The following is an 18,965-nucleotide window of genomic DNA, read 5'->3' as shown; positions in this document are numbered from 1 at the left end:
GATGGATGGATGGATGGATGGATGGATGGATGGATGGATGGATGGATGGATGGATGGAAGGATGGAAGGAAGGAAGGAAGGAAGGAAGGAAGGGAGGGAGGGAGGGAGGGAGGGAGGAAGGAAGGAAGGAAGGAAGGAAGGAAGGAAGGAAGGAAGGAAGGAAGGAAGGAAGGAAGGAAGGAATCCATTTTAAAGAGCATCTGTAGAAACTGAAGGTTTTATGTGCATAGCAACAGTAACTCAGGGAAGCCAGGCTTGTGAGCAGCATCAGTTCACTTGTATTTATTGCTTCCATCATGAATCTATTTGGCGTTACATTTCCATTTTTAGGATCCTCATAAATAATGAATTTAGATTTCTGCATCGGTGCCTGAATTAATAAGAAGTTAAATGGAACCTGAAGCAGCCTCACTTCACGTTCAGTAATGTAAAGGCCAAAATGGGAACGATGGAGCTAGAGCTGCCTGGGAGATGAGCCTTCTCGGCTGCATGTTCTCAAAGTATTTCAACACTGAAAAACATGTAAACTCTTTCATCAACAGCTCAGTCCAACTTATTTTACTTTCCAGAGATTATCTTGTATCAAAGTTCACAGCTCAACTCTTGCTACCCCTAATAATACTCAAACAGGCAGAAGGCTGATGCAACTTCACATGGTGTGAACTTGAATCCTAAATTAGCTTCAAAACATCTAATCCCGAGCAGGTATGTGTTTCCACAGTTGCTTGTCAAATGTGACATTTTAATGAAAGAAAATAGGTTGTGAATAAGAAATCCACAGCTGTGTAAATTCCTCCGCAGACATCAGCACAGTGGACGTTTGATTTAAAGCTGATTAGTATTCCTTTAAGTTGGACCTGGCCTCCTTCATGCAGTTAAAATGAATTTAACATAAACCAGTGGAGCACATGAGTACAGAGCAGTTTTTGCAGGCCAGTCGTCACCGGGCTCACGAGAACAACAGTCCAAGTGTTCGGTATTCACTGAGCCTTCCTTCACAGTTCAGGTTTTCACATTTTGTACGTCTGGTCCCTGCGGCTGCAGTAGCTTGAAGCGAATAGAGATGTACGAGCTTTTCAGGCGGCTGAGCTGTCTGAGTTACGACACGAGTTGATCACGCCACAGTTGGACGAGCTCAGCAGTCGTGAAGCATTGAGCATTGTGTTTAGAGGAGCGATGTGTGTTTTTTCTCAGTGTGCAGCAAAGGGCTGTTCCATGTCAGAGGTGAGCCAAGTGAAAAGACTGTGAGACCCCCACTCCGTCACAGCTAAGGGGGAGAATCTTCCACTATCAAGAGCACTGAGGCAGAAGGCCTTGAGTTTAGCAAGCAGGGGGCTAAAGGCTTTGTCTGCTTCGCTGCCTTCAAGGACCCCCGAGATTCCTGGCAACCAGGTTGGGCTGTTGGGGCCTCCGTGCAGAGCGACACAAAGGCACTTGTATTCATCAGCTGATGTGCTACATCGTGACTCGCAGTGGGAGACAAATGTGACTGTAGATGGGTCATTTCAGGGGAGCTAACTCCAGTTCATAGCCATTACGATATGGTCTGTGTTGAGACGCTACTTGTTTTGGGTTTTTTGTTTTTTTTACTCATTGCCAAGAATTGTTGCCATGTTCGTACATATTTGTTTTATTCATCTTGTTAACCTCATGTTCTGAGATGTGACAATGTGCTTTTTAGGTGTTGAATTGTTCGGAAGAAACTACTGTACTTGCCGCCATAAACATTGCATCAGTCCAAATATGTCTAATAAAGTGGGAAAAAAACAAATATGTTGCTTCACCGTATAAGTCGCATCTATTATGCATCACCGCTAACACGTCGCATTTGTTACGTGTCACCGCTGATGACCCAGAAATATGGGCCGGTGTTGTGCCAAAATTGATTGGATGCCAAATGGCAGACATGGGAGCGTGCATGGGAGGACTTTAACAAGAATTTAAATTCAATTCAATTCAATTCAGTTAATTTATATAGCGCCAAATCACAACAAAGTTGTCTCAGGGCACTTTACAGAAACATTCACATACATAAAAGCCTATTAGTAAAGTTCTCTATCTAAGGAATTTAACAAGATTAACACTTAAAAACAATTATTAGTTTGCTCAAAATTATAGCAAAGGTGTGTCTGTCTAACTTTTCCTTAGTAAATACACTTTAACAGTCACATCTGCTGCATTTCAAAAGTCGATTTGCGGGAGCACGCAGAAGGATGACTCGATGTGCATTTCTTCGACATTTACCAATATAACCACCTAAAAACAATTATTTGTTTGCTCGACATTATAGTAAAGGTGTGTCTCAGTTTAACTTTTCTTTAATAAATGCACTTTAATGGTCAAATCAGCTGCATTTCGCCTGGGTGGTGCGGTTCAGGAATTCTGAAGCGAGACGAAGGTGGCTTGGTATGGCAAGCCAAGTGTCACATTAATAGCCACTTTTACCTATTAATGAGACAGATAAGTCAAGGGCCCTCTAGTGGCTGAAAATGGTAGTGTTCAATATTTTCCATGTCAGAATGAATGAAATTGTCAGATCTCAGACAAAAATTGGGTTAAAAATATTGGGAAAAAACATAAATAAGTCGCTTCGCTGTATAAGTCAAAGGGCATGTTAATTTATGCAAAAAACTGTGACTGATACAATGCAAAATATGGTAACAGAAGGTTTAATTTTTTGTTCAAGATTGGATGGAGGAATATGTAGTTTAACATCTGCTGAGATGATCCTGTTGTCCTGCAGGCCCAGGGTCAGGTTTATCCTGCTCTGCTTGAAAAGAAGGTTCAGACCATTTGAAGTGAGGTTCTGTGAAAAGTTTATAATCGGTTGTAGACAACTCTTTTTAACAGCATTAATTTAAAAGAAGTAGACTAGTTCTGACTGGATGTTAGACCTCTGAAGGATAGATGCCTAAAATAACCCCAGATAATGTAAAGCATCAACTGATACAGTTAGCACAAAGTGTTGACTCTGAGACTTTTGAAAATGTTATTTTTAGGACAGCAGCAACCCATTTTGGTATTTTCCATATTCAAACCAACTGTTGGCTTGTTCATCCAGTCAGAAATAAACTGCTTCCCCAAGCAAATGCTATTCAAAGAGTTATCTGCAGCAGGTAATACATTATTGGTTCATTGCTTTTGCACAGAAGTCCTCATTTGTGACATAACCCTAAACTTTCCTCGTCTACTACCAAACAGACAGATAACCTCAGAACCATTGTAAAAAATCAGAGTTCATGCTCAATCATCCAGGTACAAAATCCAATAACGGTCAGTCAGGTCATCTGGACAGTTTCTTTTTTGTGGAAAGACGTTTCGTCCTCTATCCTGAGGGCTTCATCAGTCTGAGAAGTCCCAAGTAAACTGTTTTCCCCACCAAACAGTACACTCCTTTAGTGAACCAACCAGTTTGCTGGTGATAAGATGGTTTCTGGGGGCTGTCCTGTCCACCGCCAACTCCTCCCAGGCAGGCAGCCACAGCCAAAGTGGCTATCATCAGTCATTAGTCTGACACCTCATACTGATGAAGCCCTCTGGATAGAAGGTGAAATGTCTTTCCACAAAGAGGAAACTGTCCAGATGACCTGATTGACCGTTAATGGATTGTAAAAAAACAAGCTCTTATAAAAGGAAACTATGTTCACACCATTTCCATTAGGATTTTACTATTATTGGGATATTTTAATGGTCCTCAGTTAAATTTTCAAGCTCTGTATTTATCACCAGAGACAGGCTGACCAATGTGATTATCACAAACTGAGTCTCCAAACACAGAATGTAGGTTGGGTACCAGGATGAGTGAGAAAAGATGCTGAAGTCTTGGGACTCCTAATGATCTGCTGCTGCTAAAACGTAGCTCCTTTTTAAGGATGTGAGCTCGTGTGTGAGCAGAGAAGCCTGTGAACACTTGAAACACATATCTACCAACACAGATCCCGTTTTAAGTCTTTTCTATTAAATTTGAAGTCTTTCTGGATCTTGTGGCACATTCTTTGGAGAACAGGGAATTTCGAGGCCCTCACTCATCTTTCATCTCACCGACGTTAAGTGGCTCAACCACACTTAATTAGCTTCATCTATGTGGAACAGTGCAGCCTTTTGAAAATAATCTCAGGTTAATGCCCGGTGCCCTCTCCACTGTCTCTGCCCGGAGGTCAAACTTCTCTTCTGCTGAGAAATTACTTAGCTTAAAGAGGAATCCTGCGTGCAGCCACAGCTTATAAACTTGATTAATTAAAGAGAGACTCTTCCTAATTAGGGTCATATTCTACTTGGTCCAGCTATGACCCTGTTTAAAAAATGTCGTGGCTCTAATGAGATGTTTCCCAAACAGAACACCAGCATTAAGTTTGTGTGGACACAGTGATTCATGTGAGGACTTCACAGTCAGAGGCAATGGCCACACCGCCTCATTGTAATCAACATCCTCTTACAAACCGATGAAGAGGAGTGTTTTAAATTGTTCTTTCTTTCATGATTATATGTTTTTCCCTATTTGGTTTCTCAGGTCAATGGCAAGGATCTCTCCAAGGCCACCCACGAGCAGGCAGTGGAGGCGTTCCGCACCGCCAAGGAGCCCATCATGGTTCAGGTTCTGCGCCGAGCCCCTCACCCCAAACTGGCCGGCCCTGCCACAGACATCCAGGTGTCGGACATTGGCACCCAGACGGACATCACCCTGCAGCACATCACGGCCCTCAGCAAGCTGCCTCCCTCCTCACCCCCAATGACAGAGCTGGAGGAGTACCTGCTGCCGGACGAGTGAGTACCGCCTCGCCTGAAGGGAAAAAACTGAATTCACTGAATGACTCTTTTTATTTGATGTTGATTGCTGCACTTGACGTGAGTTGATGTGAAAATCATCATCATCTGGCCAGTCGAAGCACCTTCTGTTTTTACACAGCAGTGCTAATTTCAGCTTCCTTTAGCTTCTTTCAGCAGCTTTCTGCTCATTTTAGCTATTTTTCCCAGATTTAAGCAAATTTCAGCTTTTTGGGGGAGTGGTGGAACAGAGGTTAGAGAAGGTGAGCCTGTGATAGGAAGGTTGCTGGTTCAACTCCCCGGATTGACATCAAAATGTGGGTGGAAAGATGAAGCACCCACACCTCTCTCCACCTTCATTTGCCCCACTCTGGGCCCTTGAGCAAGGCCCTTAACACCCACCATCTGCTCCCCTGGGCGCCCTAGATAGCAGCTCTCTGCTCCACTCAGAGGGCTGTGGTAGCTCGGTGGTCTGTGGTTGTGTCAGGAAGGACATCCAGCATAAAAACAACTGCCAAGTCTTCGTGTGAGTTAGTTCGCTGTGGAGACCCCTGATGAAGGAGCAGCAGAAAGAAAAAGGAAAAAGCTAATTTCAGTTTTTTATGCTCTTTTTGAATCTTTTTAATTTCTGCTAATTAAAAATAGCTTTTTTAGCTACTTGTTTTGCTCATTTCAATTTATTTTTTGCTAAATGATTTTTATAATCTGTTCAGCCTCTTTCAGCTTTTCTTATTTTCTTATATTCTATATATATACTCTTCTATTTCTGCTGTTTTTCTTCTGCTTTTTGTTTTTTATTTTCCTGCTTTCAGCAAACGTCAGCTGATCTAATTCAACTCTCATTAACGGTTAGACGATGAAACCTTTTCAGCAGAAATAAGCATTCACACTGCAATTACACAGGAAATGCAATTTCTCCAGTTAGTGTTTTAATTGCCAGGAACAGAAGTCTTTCATCAAAATGAAAATGTATTTTACATATTTGCAAAGGCGTCAGAAGCATCCGTAATGTGGGGGGGACACAATGATGTGTGTAGGTGTGTGTGCGCGCGTGCATGTTTGTGCGTTTATGTGTGCGCGCGTATAAAAAAGGTGTTCACTATACAAAAAAAGCAGCATTTCACCTAGATTTCCTTTAATTCCACACATTTAAAGCATGTTTCTCACCAAGTTTGTGTAAATTCATCTGTGGTTTTAAAGACATTTTAACTTTAATACACTTTAATACAGAGCGTCAGGTCGGCACTATTTGTGTTTATAAAAAAATAAAAACCATCACCACTAGATATTTTTACTTGTGTTCAACACTACTCATCTAAATGATGTTTCTCACGAAGCTTGAGGACAATAAAGTGTGGGGTTTTAAAGACATTTCAATTTTAATGCACCTGAACACACAGCGTCTCTTACACCTGCAGCGTCTTACAGCGTCACAGTTACTGCTAAGAGAACATGCTACAGACGTAGCGCTGCACTTCTCCTAACATGTATATATGTTTATGATCAACACCCTGGTCAACAACTGCCCGCACAAAGCTCGCTAAACTGGCGAGCAATCAACACAGAGGTGTCTCCATCTCCTTCACCTGTGCGCGTTTTCTGCCGAGGCAGGAGGAGACGCACAGAAACACTGCAGGTGTTACACCATATTCTGTGACCACCGTATATTGTGACCGTGGCAACAGGCTGCTGTGTTTAGAGTTGGAGGTAACTAGGAAATCCTGGAGTGGAGTTTTAGTTGTTTGAGCATTCACCGATTAATCAAGTGGAATGGATTTGTTTACGAAGAAAGAAACTGCCGCCTGAACTAATGTTTTATAGTAAAAGTGTGTGTGTGTGTGGGGGGGGGGGGGGGGGTCCAAATGAGCGTTTTTTTAATGTGGGGGGACTTGTCCCCTTCACATATAATAGTTGTGACGCCTATGCATATTTGTAAAGTCGCTTTCATTTATGCGAGACAAGGGGTGTGTGACGCACCTGGTGGCTCACTCACATGGTAAGTGTTGACAGAGTGATCATAGAAAGAAAACTTTCTCAACCAGCGCAAGATCATCCTTCAAGAAGCTGCGCTGGCTCTTAGTTTGAACTCTGACGCCCTCGATGTCTGGAAGACTGCGTTGCCATTTTTCCTCCTGTCACTGGTTCCAATACAAGATGAAGCTGTTGCTGGGACAAAGTTCCAGTCTGTGTTTTTATTGTGTGAATGCTTATTAAGCATTATTGTGATCAACAAAGTCCATGCTCAGTAATCCAGGTATGCAATCCAACATTTTTCAGTCAGGTCATCTGGACAGTTTCTTTTCTTGTGCTGAAACGTTTCGCCTTCGATCCGGAAGGCTTCATCAGTCAAGGAAACACACAACACAAAACTGATTCTTCCCCCAACAGCTTACTCCAAAGTAGAACAAACCAGTTTTGTTGGTGCTAAGATGGTTTCTTTGATACGCCCCCTCCTTCATTGCCGGCCCTCTTCCTTATTGACAGTCGTGAAAGAAAGAAATCGGTTTTGTGTTGTGTGTTTCCTTGACTGATGAAGCCTTCCGGATCGAAGGCAAAACGTTTCAGCACAAGAAAAGAAACTGTCCAGATGACCCGACTGAAAAATGTTACATCATTGTGATCCTGTTTATATTTATTATTACTCCGTAGTCTTCTAGTTACTTTAACCTGTTCTGAATTTTTATCAGCATCTTTCTCGTTCCTCAATTTTTGTGCTATTTCACCAAATCATAAATCAAAACGTTCAGCTCTTTCAGGACAACCCTGCCATAACTTTTGGTATTGGTGCAACTTTGGCTTTTTGAGACCTTTAGCATTTTCTGCCATTTTTTTCTCATAGAAAATAAATTGAGCTCATTTTACATCTTTCAAATCTTTAGATCTGTTTACAACCTTGTCATGCTTCTTTCACATTTTGTTCTGGTTCCGCTTTTTTTTTAGCTTCATTGTGCAAATTTAAACTTTTTTCAGGTAATTTCACCAGTTTTGTGCTCCTTTCAGATTCTTTCTTCTAACTACAACATTTGTGTACTTCTACCTTTTTTCTGTTAATTTCAACTTGTTCTGCTCCTTTCAGCTAATTTTTGCAAGTTTCAACTTTTTCTGCTATTTCAGCTACTATTTAGCTGTTTTATGCTAATTTTATCATTTTCAGCTAATTCCACATTGTATGCACTCGTTTAAAAAATGTTCAGCCTAATTCAGCAAAAATGTGCTCTCTCCATTTCCTTCAGGTAATTTAAGCTTCTTTCTGCTTTTTTAACTACTCCAGTGGTTGTTGTTTTTTGTTTTCTTTTGCTAATGTCAGCTTTTTTCAGATCATTTCTATTTTTCAGATCATTTCTATTTTTTGTGCTCATTTCTGCTTGTTTCAGCCGCATTGGACAAACATGTTATTTCTGATTTATTCTGCTAATCTAAGCTTGTTCTGGTTTTTCAGCACTTTTATAGCTATTTTCAGCTGTTTTCAGATAAATTCAAGTTTTTTGTGGTAATTTTTGCTACTTTCAGTCTAATTAACGTCTTTATGCTAATTTCAGTTCGTTATGCTCCTTTCAGCTTTTTTCTGCTAGTTTCAGCTTTTTCTGCTATTTCAGCTACTATTTAGTTGTTTTATGCTAATTTTAGCTTTTTAAGCCTGAATCCACATTGTTTAGCTCATTTCAGCTCTTTCCACATCCTTCTGGTAGTTTAAGCTTCCTTCTGCCTTTTCAGCTACTCTTCAGCTATGTTTTGCTTATTTCAGCTTTTTTTTAGCTAAATTCCTATTTTTGTGCTAATTTCTTATTATTTAAACCTAATTCAGCATGTGTTATTTCTGTTTTCTTCTGCTAATTTAGGCTTGTTCTTCCATTTCAGCTACATTTCAGCATATTTTTAACTAATTTCAGTTGTTTTTCAACAAGTTCTTCTGCAATAAGCATTCACACTGTATTTTCACATGATATAGAATTTCTCTAGTTTTTTATTTTCCATATTGATCTATGTCTTTGTCACGAATCATTAACTGAAATCATTCAACATATGTGATTGTCTTCATCATTTCCAAGAAATGTAAGTGATGTGCCTCAAATGCAAAGAATTTAGCAAAGCTCAAAGTTTAGCCTTTGTCTGACCACACGTGCAAAAAGCCTGGCTTAATAGAAATGTATAACCAAGCTCCTAAAAGAAAATGATTTTGTTTCTAGTTTAATTGTCTCTTAATAATAGGGTGCCTAATATCTTGGTGTGAGAATCCAGCAGTGTTGAAAAGGTCACCTTAAAGACACTGAGATAATCTTGATTTAAAAGTATTACCTCGAGTGATCACTCAGGAGGGGCTCGTAGGGAAAGTGTCCCTGTCATTCACCAGAGATGACAGCTTCTCCGGGGCACATCATAATGATAGTTCATTTTTATTTGCATATTCCCAAAGTGCTTGTCAGTGTTGTATGCACAGGAGCTCAGAGACCCTGGGTACATTCCACTCGCTGCACAAGCATTTAATGTGCACTAATGAATAATGATGAGTGCTTTAATTGATTTGAGTCAAATTAATAACGCAGCATGTTAATATGAAGTTAGCCTCTGGGTGCAGCATCAGTATCTGGTCTGAGAGTCATTTCTTCATTCAGTTTATGCTGCTTCCCTTCTACGTCTCATTTAGTTTTCCAGATCAGGGGTGAAAATAAATCTAAACTGACAAAAGGTGGTAGTATGTTTTGGTCTAATTGTGAGATGTGTTTCACTAATTTACTTCCCATTTTATGCCAATTACTGAACTCTCTCCTTATTTTCTCAGGCATCCTCCTGGACATGCATACTTTGACCCCAATGATTTCCTAGAGGGCATACAACAGGACATAGAGCGTGAGGGGCTGGAATATGAGGTAAAACATCATCTCTGTATTTGATTGCTGGTTTCTGTATAAGAATACTTTATGACAGGAGCAGGCCTGACGTCATACCAATGTCTTCAGTCCAGGAGTATTTCTTTCCACTCACAAGTCCTAATAAATCCTAGATATCAGCAGATCTTTCATCTGACGTACAAACAGAGATCTAGACCCAGACTTGAATAAAATGGCTGTTTTCTCCCAGCAGATGTGTAATGGTGACATCATCCATTGCCTTTTTTAGTGACAGGGATTAATAAGAGGTCTTCTGCTGTTACGCTGTGAAAGAGAGGCCCAGGAGATAATTAGATGATACGGATAATAGGCCAACAGTGATGGATCTGATGATGCTAACAATGGCTGGATGAGGCTATGATATTAATGCTGTTCCACCTTCACTGACCTCCACCAACCCTCAGACCCCCTGTTAATAAACCTCAGTCCCCTATTGTCTGATAATGCCATCAATGGAGGAACTATGAAGCTGGGAGTAATAGATGAAGCTCAAAGCAGCTAATTGGAGATATGGTGGTGCAATCGCATACGAACTAACAGAGTCATTGAATAGTGACCCAGGTTTAGAGAGGAATGTCTGATAAACATCTCTGATGTTCTGTTTGGGATCCAGTCTGTTGCCCCTTTTGCACCGCTCATACTCAGCCCCAACTCTGCTCAGATCAGCCTGGATTTGCACCGCATTTCAGGACCAGTTCTGGAGGCGTGTCCAGAATCCAAAATCCTGCTAATGAACTTTTAATGAACTTTAGTTCACCGAGTGGGAGTCTGCGATGAGTTAAACTAAAAGCAGTCTGCTCCTCAGATAAATAATGTTAAATTACTATTTTTAAATATGAACTGTTAACTTATTTTATATACAAATATTTCTGTTCAGTGCCCTGAGACGACTTCTGTTGTGACTTGGCGTTATATAAATAAACTGAATTGAATTAAATCTAATGAATCAGATTCTACAAAAACATCTATATTTAAAATTCTATATTTTTCTTCATCATTTGATGTATTTGCACTCGTGTCTACTTTTGTTGTTCAGTTTAGATATGTGATTTTGTTTCTTGTATACAGATTTTATTTTAGTAAATTAAAGTGTAATTCTTGTTTTGTGATTAGTATGTCTGTGGGTTAGAATAAAGTTGAACCAAAGGCTGTGTCTCTTCTTTAAACATATTTGAGGGAAATATTTCTGAGAGATCCAATAATTTTGTCTTTTTACGATTTTTCAGCTGAGTTAACTTTAATTAACAGATTATTTAATAAAGGCAAAGTGAAAACAGGATCTCATCATAAAGCCGGCACCGTTTATTTATTTTTATTCTTCACTGATTAAAAAAAAACATAAATTTTTATATATAAAATGTTAAAAAAAAAAATAAAAAAAAAATAAAACGTTTCCACCCTCCATCCCGGACTCCCAGTCCTCCTGCCTGCCAGGGCTCAGAGTCCAGCCTTTGTGAGCCCGCGAAGCTGGTGCTCGGGGTCCGGCCTCACGTGCTTCAATGGGTCAGCAGCTCGTATGATCCTCCGCGATGACGCCGCTCGCTTGAGCTTTGTCATCGTTCACCAAACACAAAAACGTCTGCACTTCAGCATTAAACACAGTGTTGTCACTATTGTTTTTAAAATCTTTAAAATAGATCCAACCGCTGCTCTGAGTTTCGAGAAATTGCAAATAGAGGATCAGAGAAAAGTTTCTGAGATCCAGTGACTCCTCCCCCTGACCAATCAGTGTCTTGCATTCACGTTTCGGTCCCGAATCAGCTCGCCTGGTCTCACCAGAGAAGAAAGGACAAAAGAAGGTCCCGAATCATCCTCGAATCAGCTAAAAAGTACTGTGGAGTAGGGACCTTTCCCTGGAGGGCTGAGTAGAGTTGGGGCTGTTGGGGCTGTGTAAGAGCAGTGAAGGGGCATATATTTTTATACATATATATATATATATATATATATATATATATATATATATATATATATATATTACGTTTGCTCACTATTCAGCCGTTATGTGTAGGTAGAAACTGAAATAGTGTAAAAGGTAAAATAACAAAAGGTGTATTTCTTAACTTATGGGCCATCAAGATATTTGGTCATTTCAATTTAAATATGAAAGATACACTCCTATTAAAACAATATTTCAACAGCTGTCGGACCAGCATTGTTTCACTCATTTTATTATGCTTTTGTCATACTATTCATTATCTACCATAATTTCCGGACTATAACATTTTTCACACTCTTTGAACCACGCGGCTTATACAATGCTACGACTAATGTATGGATTTTATTTATTTATTCATGTATTTACTTATTTATTTGTTTATTTATTGACAGGCTAACGAGCTTCATGCTGTGTTACAGGAACTGTTCAGAATTTTTTTAAATTACTGTACGTATTTTTGTATGTTACCGGCACATATTTAATTAAAATTTAAAACATATTTCTATGTAAATATCTCATGTTATAACGTGGACACCTGCGGCTGTGGCTGAGTGGTTAGACCAGTCGTCGTCCAATGCAAGAATTGGGGGTTCGAATCCACCAGCAGTCACATGCTGAAGTGTCCCTGGGCAAGACACTGAATCCCTCGTTGCCTCTGATGTGTGTCCCATCGGTGTATGAATGTGATAAAGCTCTAATTAGTCTCTTTAGAATGATTTGTTCAATTAGCTTTGTAGAGATCTAGTAGAGTGCTGTATGAATGGGTAAATGGGACATAGCTTGTAGTGTAAAGCGCTTTGAGTATCTCGATAAGATAGAAAGGCGCTATATAAGTACAGTTCATTTACCATTTATAGACAAATGCGGGCTATATATGTACTTTTTATGTGTGTGTGCAGCTTATATTTGGGTGCGCTCAATAGTCCAGAAATTACGGTATTTCACATTTTGTAAAGATGGCAGCTCAGTTTTCAAAAGCTAGCTTGTTTCACCCTCGTTGGTACCAAAAGGTTTCTTTGTTGTTGTTTGGTTTTTGTGATTTTGTTCTCTGTGTTAAAACATAAAAAACATTAACATGGTAGTTTGTGAAATTTGTATTAGTTTAAATAGTTACTTGTCGTACTAGCTAGCCCATCTTTTCAGCTTTTTTGTGCTAAGCTAAATGAGCTAGTTGCTGAGTTTATGGTATCACATAAAAAAAACGATTTTTAATGGTGTTAACTATTTAAATCACTATTGAAATGGGTTAACAAGTCACTATTTATTGATTAACAATAACTACCCTGCTTTTATTTTAACACTAGTTGCCACCTAAGAATATTTCTAAAATAGTGGTTAATATTAGGTTAAAGACTACTCAAATATGTTTTAATTATATATTAAATCATTTTTAGACTGAAAAACAGCAATGGTTTATTATAGTGTCCTGACAAAACATGTCAGGAACATTTTGTGTTGGTTTGTATTCAACCACAACTTTAACACCATAAGTGAAGTGGGATGCTGGATTATATTGACGCATTTTCAAGTATCATTTCTGAAATATATGAGAAATCTAGCTTATGAAACCGCTACAATCTCTACAAAAAATGCAAAACTGTCTGACAAAGTAGTAATTAACTGTGTGTGTGTTGTTGTTGTTGTTTTTTTAAGGAACAGTGCTGTTGTGATTGCATATTAAATGCTGTATGGTAGGGAATATTTGTTCAAACTTTATGGATGTTTTTAACCCCTATGGCTGAGAATGTTAACTCTGCCCATGAACCATATGTTTGGGTTAGCAGAGAGAGCTGGATGAGGAGCTGGGTGAGGCTGCAGTGTGCAGTTTCACTCCAAGGACGCCTCCGAGTCTGTGAGCTCGGCTGAACTGATACGAGTATAAAAACAAGCTTCACACACTGCTCGTAGCAGATTCTCATGACTTCTCTTCATGTGTGTACTTCCTGTATATCTGTGTGACATGTCCTGAAAATCTGTCCTTACATATGTCGGTTAAAAATCTTCTCCTGCCATCGAGTGTGGCTCCTTTGAGTAAGTGAGATAAAGTGAGAATATTTTTCTCCAACACTGAGTACTTCAAATTCATTTCAAATTAAAAATTAGTTTTACTGTGTATACCTGGAAAATTCAGTTATAGTTTTAAAATTATAGTTGGTTTTAACGGTTAAATTTAGGTGGGTTTTATTCAAAAAGTTACCATAAACCAAATGGTGGTTATATTGGTTTCATTTTCAGTAAAAGATGTATGAATTGTCTTATCTAACTTGTGGCAAAAAGACATGTATTCCAGAGTGTCTTTCCTTAAGATTCATCAGAGTCTTTGGCTACAGCTTGGTTTTTGGAGGTTAACCTTCGCAGAGCCCGATCCTTTGCCCTCAGAGACCAGCGCTGCTCGTAACTTTATCTGTATCTGTGAGATTACAGGTGTTGACAAGTGACAAATGGTACCCTTGCCGTCTGCAGTCCACTGCATCATTTCTCATGCTGTCGGTGGGCCTCTAAGACAAGCCAATGGCCTCCCTTCGACCGGCTGAAAGATTCATTACAGTGATTGATGGATCACTGTTGCTCTTTGCTCCCATTTTTTTCATCAATACTTTGTCCAGAAACACATTTACACAAATCCACAGCTATTTTCTGCTTCGTTTGAAAACTATGAATGATTATTTCTGATTTACTTTGTGTCTTACCAGGAGGTGGATCTGTACCGAGCCAACATCCAAGATAAACTTGGCCTGACCATCTGTTATAGGACTGATGATGAAGATGAAGCTGGGATTTACATTAGTGAAGTGAGCATTGCAGGATCAGGTTCAAATCTGCTTTAACACTAAGAGAAGAGAACAAATTGCCTGGCATTTAGGGATGGTGTTTACTCTGGCTCTTAAATGTAAAATTCCTCTTCACCCTAGATTGACCCAAACAGCATCGCTGCAAAGGACGGCAGAATTAGGGAAGGGGACAAAATTGTACAGGTAAGAGAAGTACACAGGGTGAAGGTTCTGGCTGATTTGTGTAAAAGTACAAACTACAAATAGTTAGTGAGCAAAAGTAAACTTGCTCTGAAATAATAGCTTTTCTTTTCACCCATCAAGATAAATGGGGTTGAGATCCAAAACCGTGAAGATGCTGTGGCGCTGCTGACTACTGAGGGCAACCAGAACATCTCTTTGTTGGTGGCCAGGCCAGAGATCCAGGTAATTAGTATATCTGTGTGTGTTGTGCATTTGTTAAACTAATAACAGCATGACGTGGCATAATCAAACATTCTTTTTATATTGCTTTAGAACAAACTTTGATGCACTTCAAGGTGTACTGAAGGATTCCTCCTTCTACTCCCCAACCCCATTTTTCTAATGAAGCATCTTTTCTCTCCTCTACATGGCATCCCAGCTGGACGACAGCTGGATGGATGATGACAGGAACGACTTCCTGGATGACCTCCACATGGACATGCTGGAGCAGCAGCACCATCAGGCCATGCAGTTCACTGCCAGCATGCTGGAGCAGGTACACACACGCACAGACACACATTCATAACATATTGAATGGGAAGATTAGTTGGGATAATTCATGCTTAATGGTTTTCACTTGTAGAAATTAGAATTTTTTTTTTAGAGCGTGGTTCAATTCAGCTTAGGTTTATAAAGTTACATCTAAAAAACGAGAACTTTTAGAACACTAGCACTTTCTACAGACAAGAGGGTAGATGTATTTGGCCATAATATACAGTAGATTACTGTAATTTTCGGACAGTAAGCTGCTACTTTTTTCACACGCTTTGAACCTTGACCATTGCGTATACAAAGTACAATGCTGCGGCTAATCTATGGATTTTAAAAATGTATTTATTTTTGACAGGCTAATGAGTTTCATGAAGCCAAAACATTTAGCCTTGTCACACTCAGGCACTCACATAGGTGCCCAATACATGTGCCCAGGACCCACCCACCTCTTGGGGGATGGGTCCTCGTGACTCAGTGAGACTACCTGTATAAATAAAACTTTTTAAAATATAATAATCTGGTCAATGAAGTTACCAACCAAGTTTTATTGGTCCACTGGGGGGTAGGGACTTCTCCTCCCCGTTCTCTCCTCCCCTCCCTCTCCCAGTGGGAGTTTCCCCCCTCATTGTACACAACAAAGTATTTGCAGCCACTCGAAATAACTGTGAATCATAAATCCAATCAAATCGCAAATTTGCCTCGAGATGAAAGTGACGAGAGTGACAACAAAAGAGTGACTGAGGACGTGTGCGATGGTTTTCTGAGGCTGTTCAATTCTGACACTGAAGAAGACGACTTTAATGGTTTTAGTGCACAGGAGGAATGAAGCTAGCGTTCAGTGACGTTTCCTGATAGGCTACTGTATTTATTTTATTTTTAACCAGCCCTGTTACAGGCACTGTTCAGAAAAAAAAATATTTACTGTACATATTGGGGATGTTACTTGTACGTATTTAATTAAAAGTTTTAAAAAATCTTTCTGTGTAAATATCTCATGTTACAACGTGAACACCCATGGGTTACACAGAAGCGTGGCTTATATTAGAGTGTGCTCTATAGTCTGGAACTTACAGTATTTAAAGAAAACCAAACAGCATTTCTGAACAAACACTTCATATCAGTTGTTAAGCACGGTGGCGGTGGGCTAATTATTTCAGCTTGTTTGCTGCTGTGGAATCTTGGCATCTTGAAACCATTCAGTCATTGTTGATTTGATAAGTAGTTGAAAAGAAGAAACAGCAATGGCAGCAATGGCTCAAAGTTTAGACCTCAACCTGATGGATATGCTGTAGTGAGGCATTAAAGGCAATGTTTTGTCAAATAATTATCAATAGTTAGTAGCTGTGGCATCAGCCATGGATAACAGAGGCAAAAGTCTTCCTCCAGGCTTTGTCTAATGGCTATCCAAACAAGTGCCAGTTTTAATAGTTTATTAAACTTATACAACTCTTTCTCAAAAGTGAATGAGGTAAACCAAAATTCCTCCCCGACAACGTGAAATATTTACAGGCCAAACAGAAGATGGTTACCTCAAGTTATGGCTACTAAAGGCACTTCTACAAGCTGACAGGTCCTTTGTGAACTTAGTTTCTACATTTAGCATTGTCAGTTCTCCTTACTAATGTCATATGCATCTAATTTGGGGATCTGGTGAGAACCCTAATATCTAACATGCCTTGAATTAACTGTGTCAACTCTTTCTACAGAAGAAGCATGAGGAGGATGGAGGCACCACAGACACAGCCACGCTGCTCTCCAACCACCACGAAAAGGACAGCGGAGTCGGTCGCACAGATGAGAGTACTCGAAACGACGAGAGCTCGGAGCAAGAGAATCTCGCCGACGATCAGACCACCACGGCCTCTAACACACTGGGCAGCTGCAGGAAGCTGACCTACAGCCAGGACACCCTCGGCAGCACCGACCTGCCCTTCAGCAGCGAGTCCTTCATCTCAGCAGACTACACCGACGCTGACTTTCTGGGCATCCCGGCTGATGAATGTGAACGCTTCAGAGAACTGCTGGAGCTGAAGTGTCAGATGAGGATCAGTGGAGTGCAGGGCCTGTACGGTCAGGGCGCTAGCGCTGAAGGACAGGCTGAGGAGGGCGTGGATAAGGAGCTGGAGCTGCTAAACGAGGAGCTGCGCAGCATTGAGCTGGAGTGCCTGAACATTGTCCGCGCTCACAAGATGCAGCAGCTGAGAGAGCAGTGCCGAGAGTCGTGGATGCTCCACAACAGCGGCTTCCGCAACTACAACACAAGCATAGATGCTCGACGCCACGAGCTGTCAGACATTTCTGAGCTGCCGGAGAAATCTGATAAGGACAGCTCCAGTGCCTATAACACGGGCGAGAGCTGCCGCAGCACTCCTCTCACTCTAGAATTGTCTCCAGATAACTCCCTCCATCGAGGAGCAGAGAACCAGGGCACAGCTGGACCCTCCGGCTCCAGCAGCTCGGTTGGCAAAACACTCAAGCCGCTCTTATCCCCTGTCCAAGAGGCCTGTAGCCCCAGCAGGAGCAGAGGCTCCTCTAAAGACCCAGATGGGGCACTGCAGGCTGATAGCAAGGAAAGGAAGCCGGGAGAGTCCAGTAAAACCGGACGTAGCTTTTCCCAGCCCCATTCACCTTACAAACACGCTCACATCCCTGCCCATGCTCAGCACTATCAAAGCTACATGCAGTTGATCCAGCAGAAGTCAGCTGTGGAGTACGCCCAGAGCCAGATGAGTTTGGTTAGCATGTGCCGGGACCCCATCAGCCTCGGTGACCTGGAGCCCAAGATGGAGTGGAAGGTTAAGGTCCGCAGCGATGGCACAAGATACATCACAAAGCGGCCGGTTCGGGACAAGCTGCTGAGGGAGCGCGCCCTTCGGATCCACGAGGAGCGCAGTGGCATGACCACGGACGACGACGCCATCAGCGAGCTAAAGATGGGCCGCTACTGGAGCAAGGAAGAGAGGAAGCAGCACGCAGTGCGAGCCAAAGAGCAGAAGCAGCGCCGTGAGTTCATGAAGCAAAGCCGAGCCGACTGTCTAAAAGAGCAGAGCAGCACTGAGGACAGAAAGGAGCCGAACATCATCGAACTTAGCCACAAAAAAATGATGAAAAAGAGGAACAAGAAAATATTTGACAATTGGATGACTATCCAAGAACTGCTGACCCATGGTACCAAATCACCTGACGGTACGAGGGTTTACAACTCTTTGCTCTCTGTGACCACAGTCTGAGGACAGGTCTCTGAGGGACAGACTGGACGTGGCTGAGGACAGGTCTCTGAGGGACAGACTGGACATGGCTGAGGAAGACACTCCTGCCTCACTTCATGACATGTTATTGTGTAAAAGAGAAATAAGGAGCGCTTTTCTGGACGGATATTTTCATGACTTCAGCGAAGGGGTTCATTAAAAACGGCCTGAGTGGGACTTGTGTGTATATTGATGTTTTTGAAACATTTTTCATCAATCTTTTTTTACCTTTGTGCTTGCTCTTTTGGATATTTTAAAAACAGAAAATTTGACTTTTTTGGAAGGGTTTAGAAAGTGTGTTAAGAACGTGTGCCATACTTTACCAGCCAGCATTTACAATATTTACATTACTTCGTTTGTACCATATAATTATATATATCGCTCTTATCAGTATTTTACTGTTACACTTTTATCAAAACAATGCTATTTTCTCTGAGGTAGAAAACAACCCTTTTTAAAAGGATTTTTGTAAATTAAAAAAAAATCTAATTTTTGTAAGAAATGAACCATTTTGTTTAAAATCCTCTTAAATGGTGCTTATTTCCCAAAGTTCGATGCCAGCAGCGATGTACCATCAGCCCCATGATGCAGAGAAGTGATATTATTGTGACTCTGTTCGTTT

The 18,965-nt window shown here is 40.8% G+C and overlaps 1 protein-coding gene across 1 annotated transcript in view; it reads left to right on the top strand.

Moving 5' to 3' along the window:
- pdzrn3b (PDZ domain containing RING finger 3b) overlaps positions 1–18,718 on the top strand; it is a gene marked incomplete in the record, with an annotated part of 166,845 nt that extends 148,127 nt beyond the window's left edge. Inside the window, 7 exon segments of the mRNA XM_037678672.1 lie at positions 4,511–4,764; positions 9,545–9,632; positions 14,283–14,381; positions 14,502–14,564; positions 14,685–14,786; positions 14,983–15,099; positions 16,802–18,718. Of these exon segments, the coding sequence (XP_037534600.1) occupies positions 4,511–4,764; positions 9,545–9,632; positions 14,283–14,381; positions 14,502–14,564; positions 14,685–14,786; positions 14,983–15,099; positions 16,802–18,325 (2,247 nt within the window).
- Positions 18,719–18,965: the final 247 nt, after the last annotated feature.

The sequence above is a fragment of the Nematolebias whitei genome, chromosome 7, assembly GCF_014905685.2.
Source record: "Nematolebias whitei isolate Nwh7 chromosome 7, NemWhi1, whole genome shotgun sequence".
NCBI lineage: Eukaryota > Metazoa > Chordata > Actinopteri > Cyprinodontiformes > Rivulidae > Nematolebias > Nematolebias whitei.
This window is presented reverse-complemented; position numbering and strand designations above follow the sequence as displayed.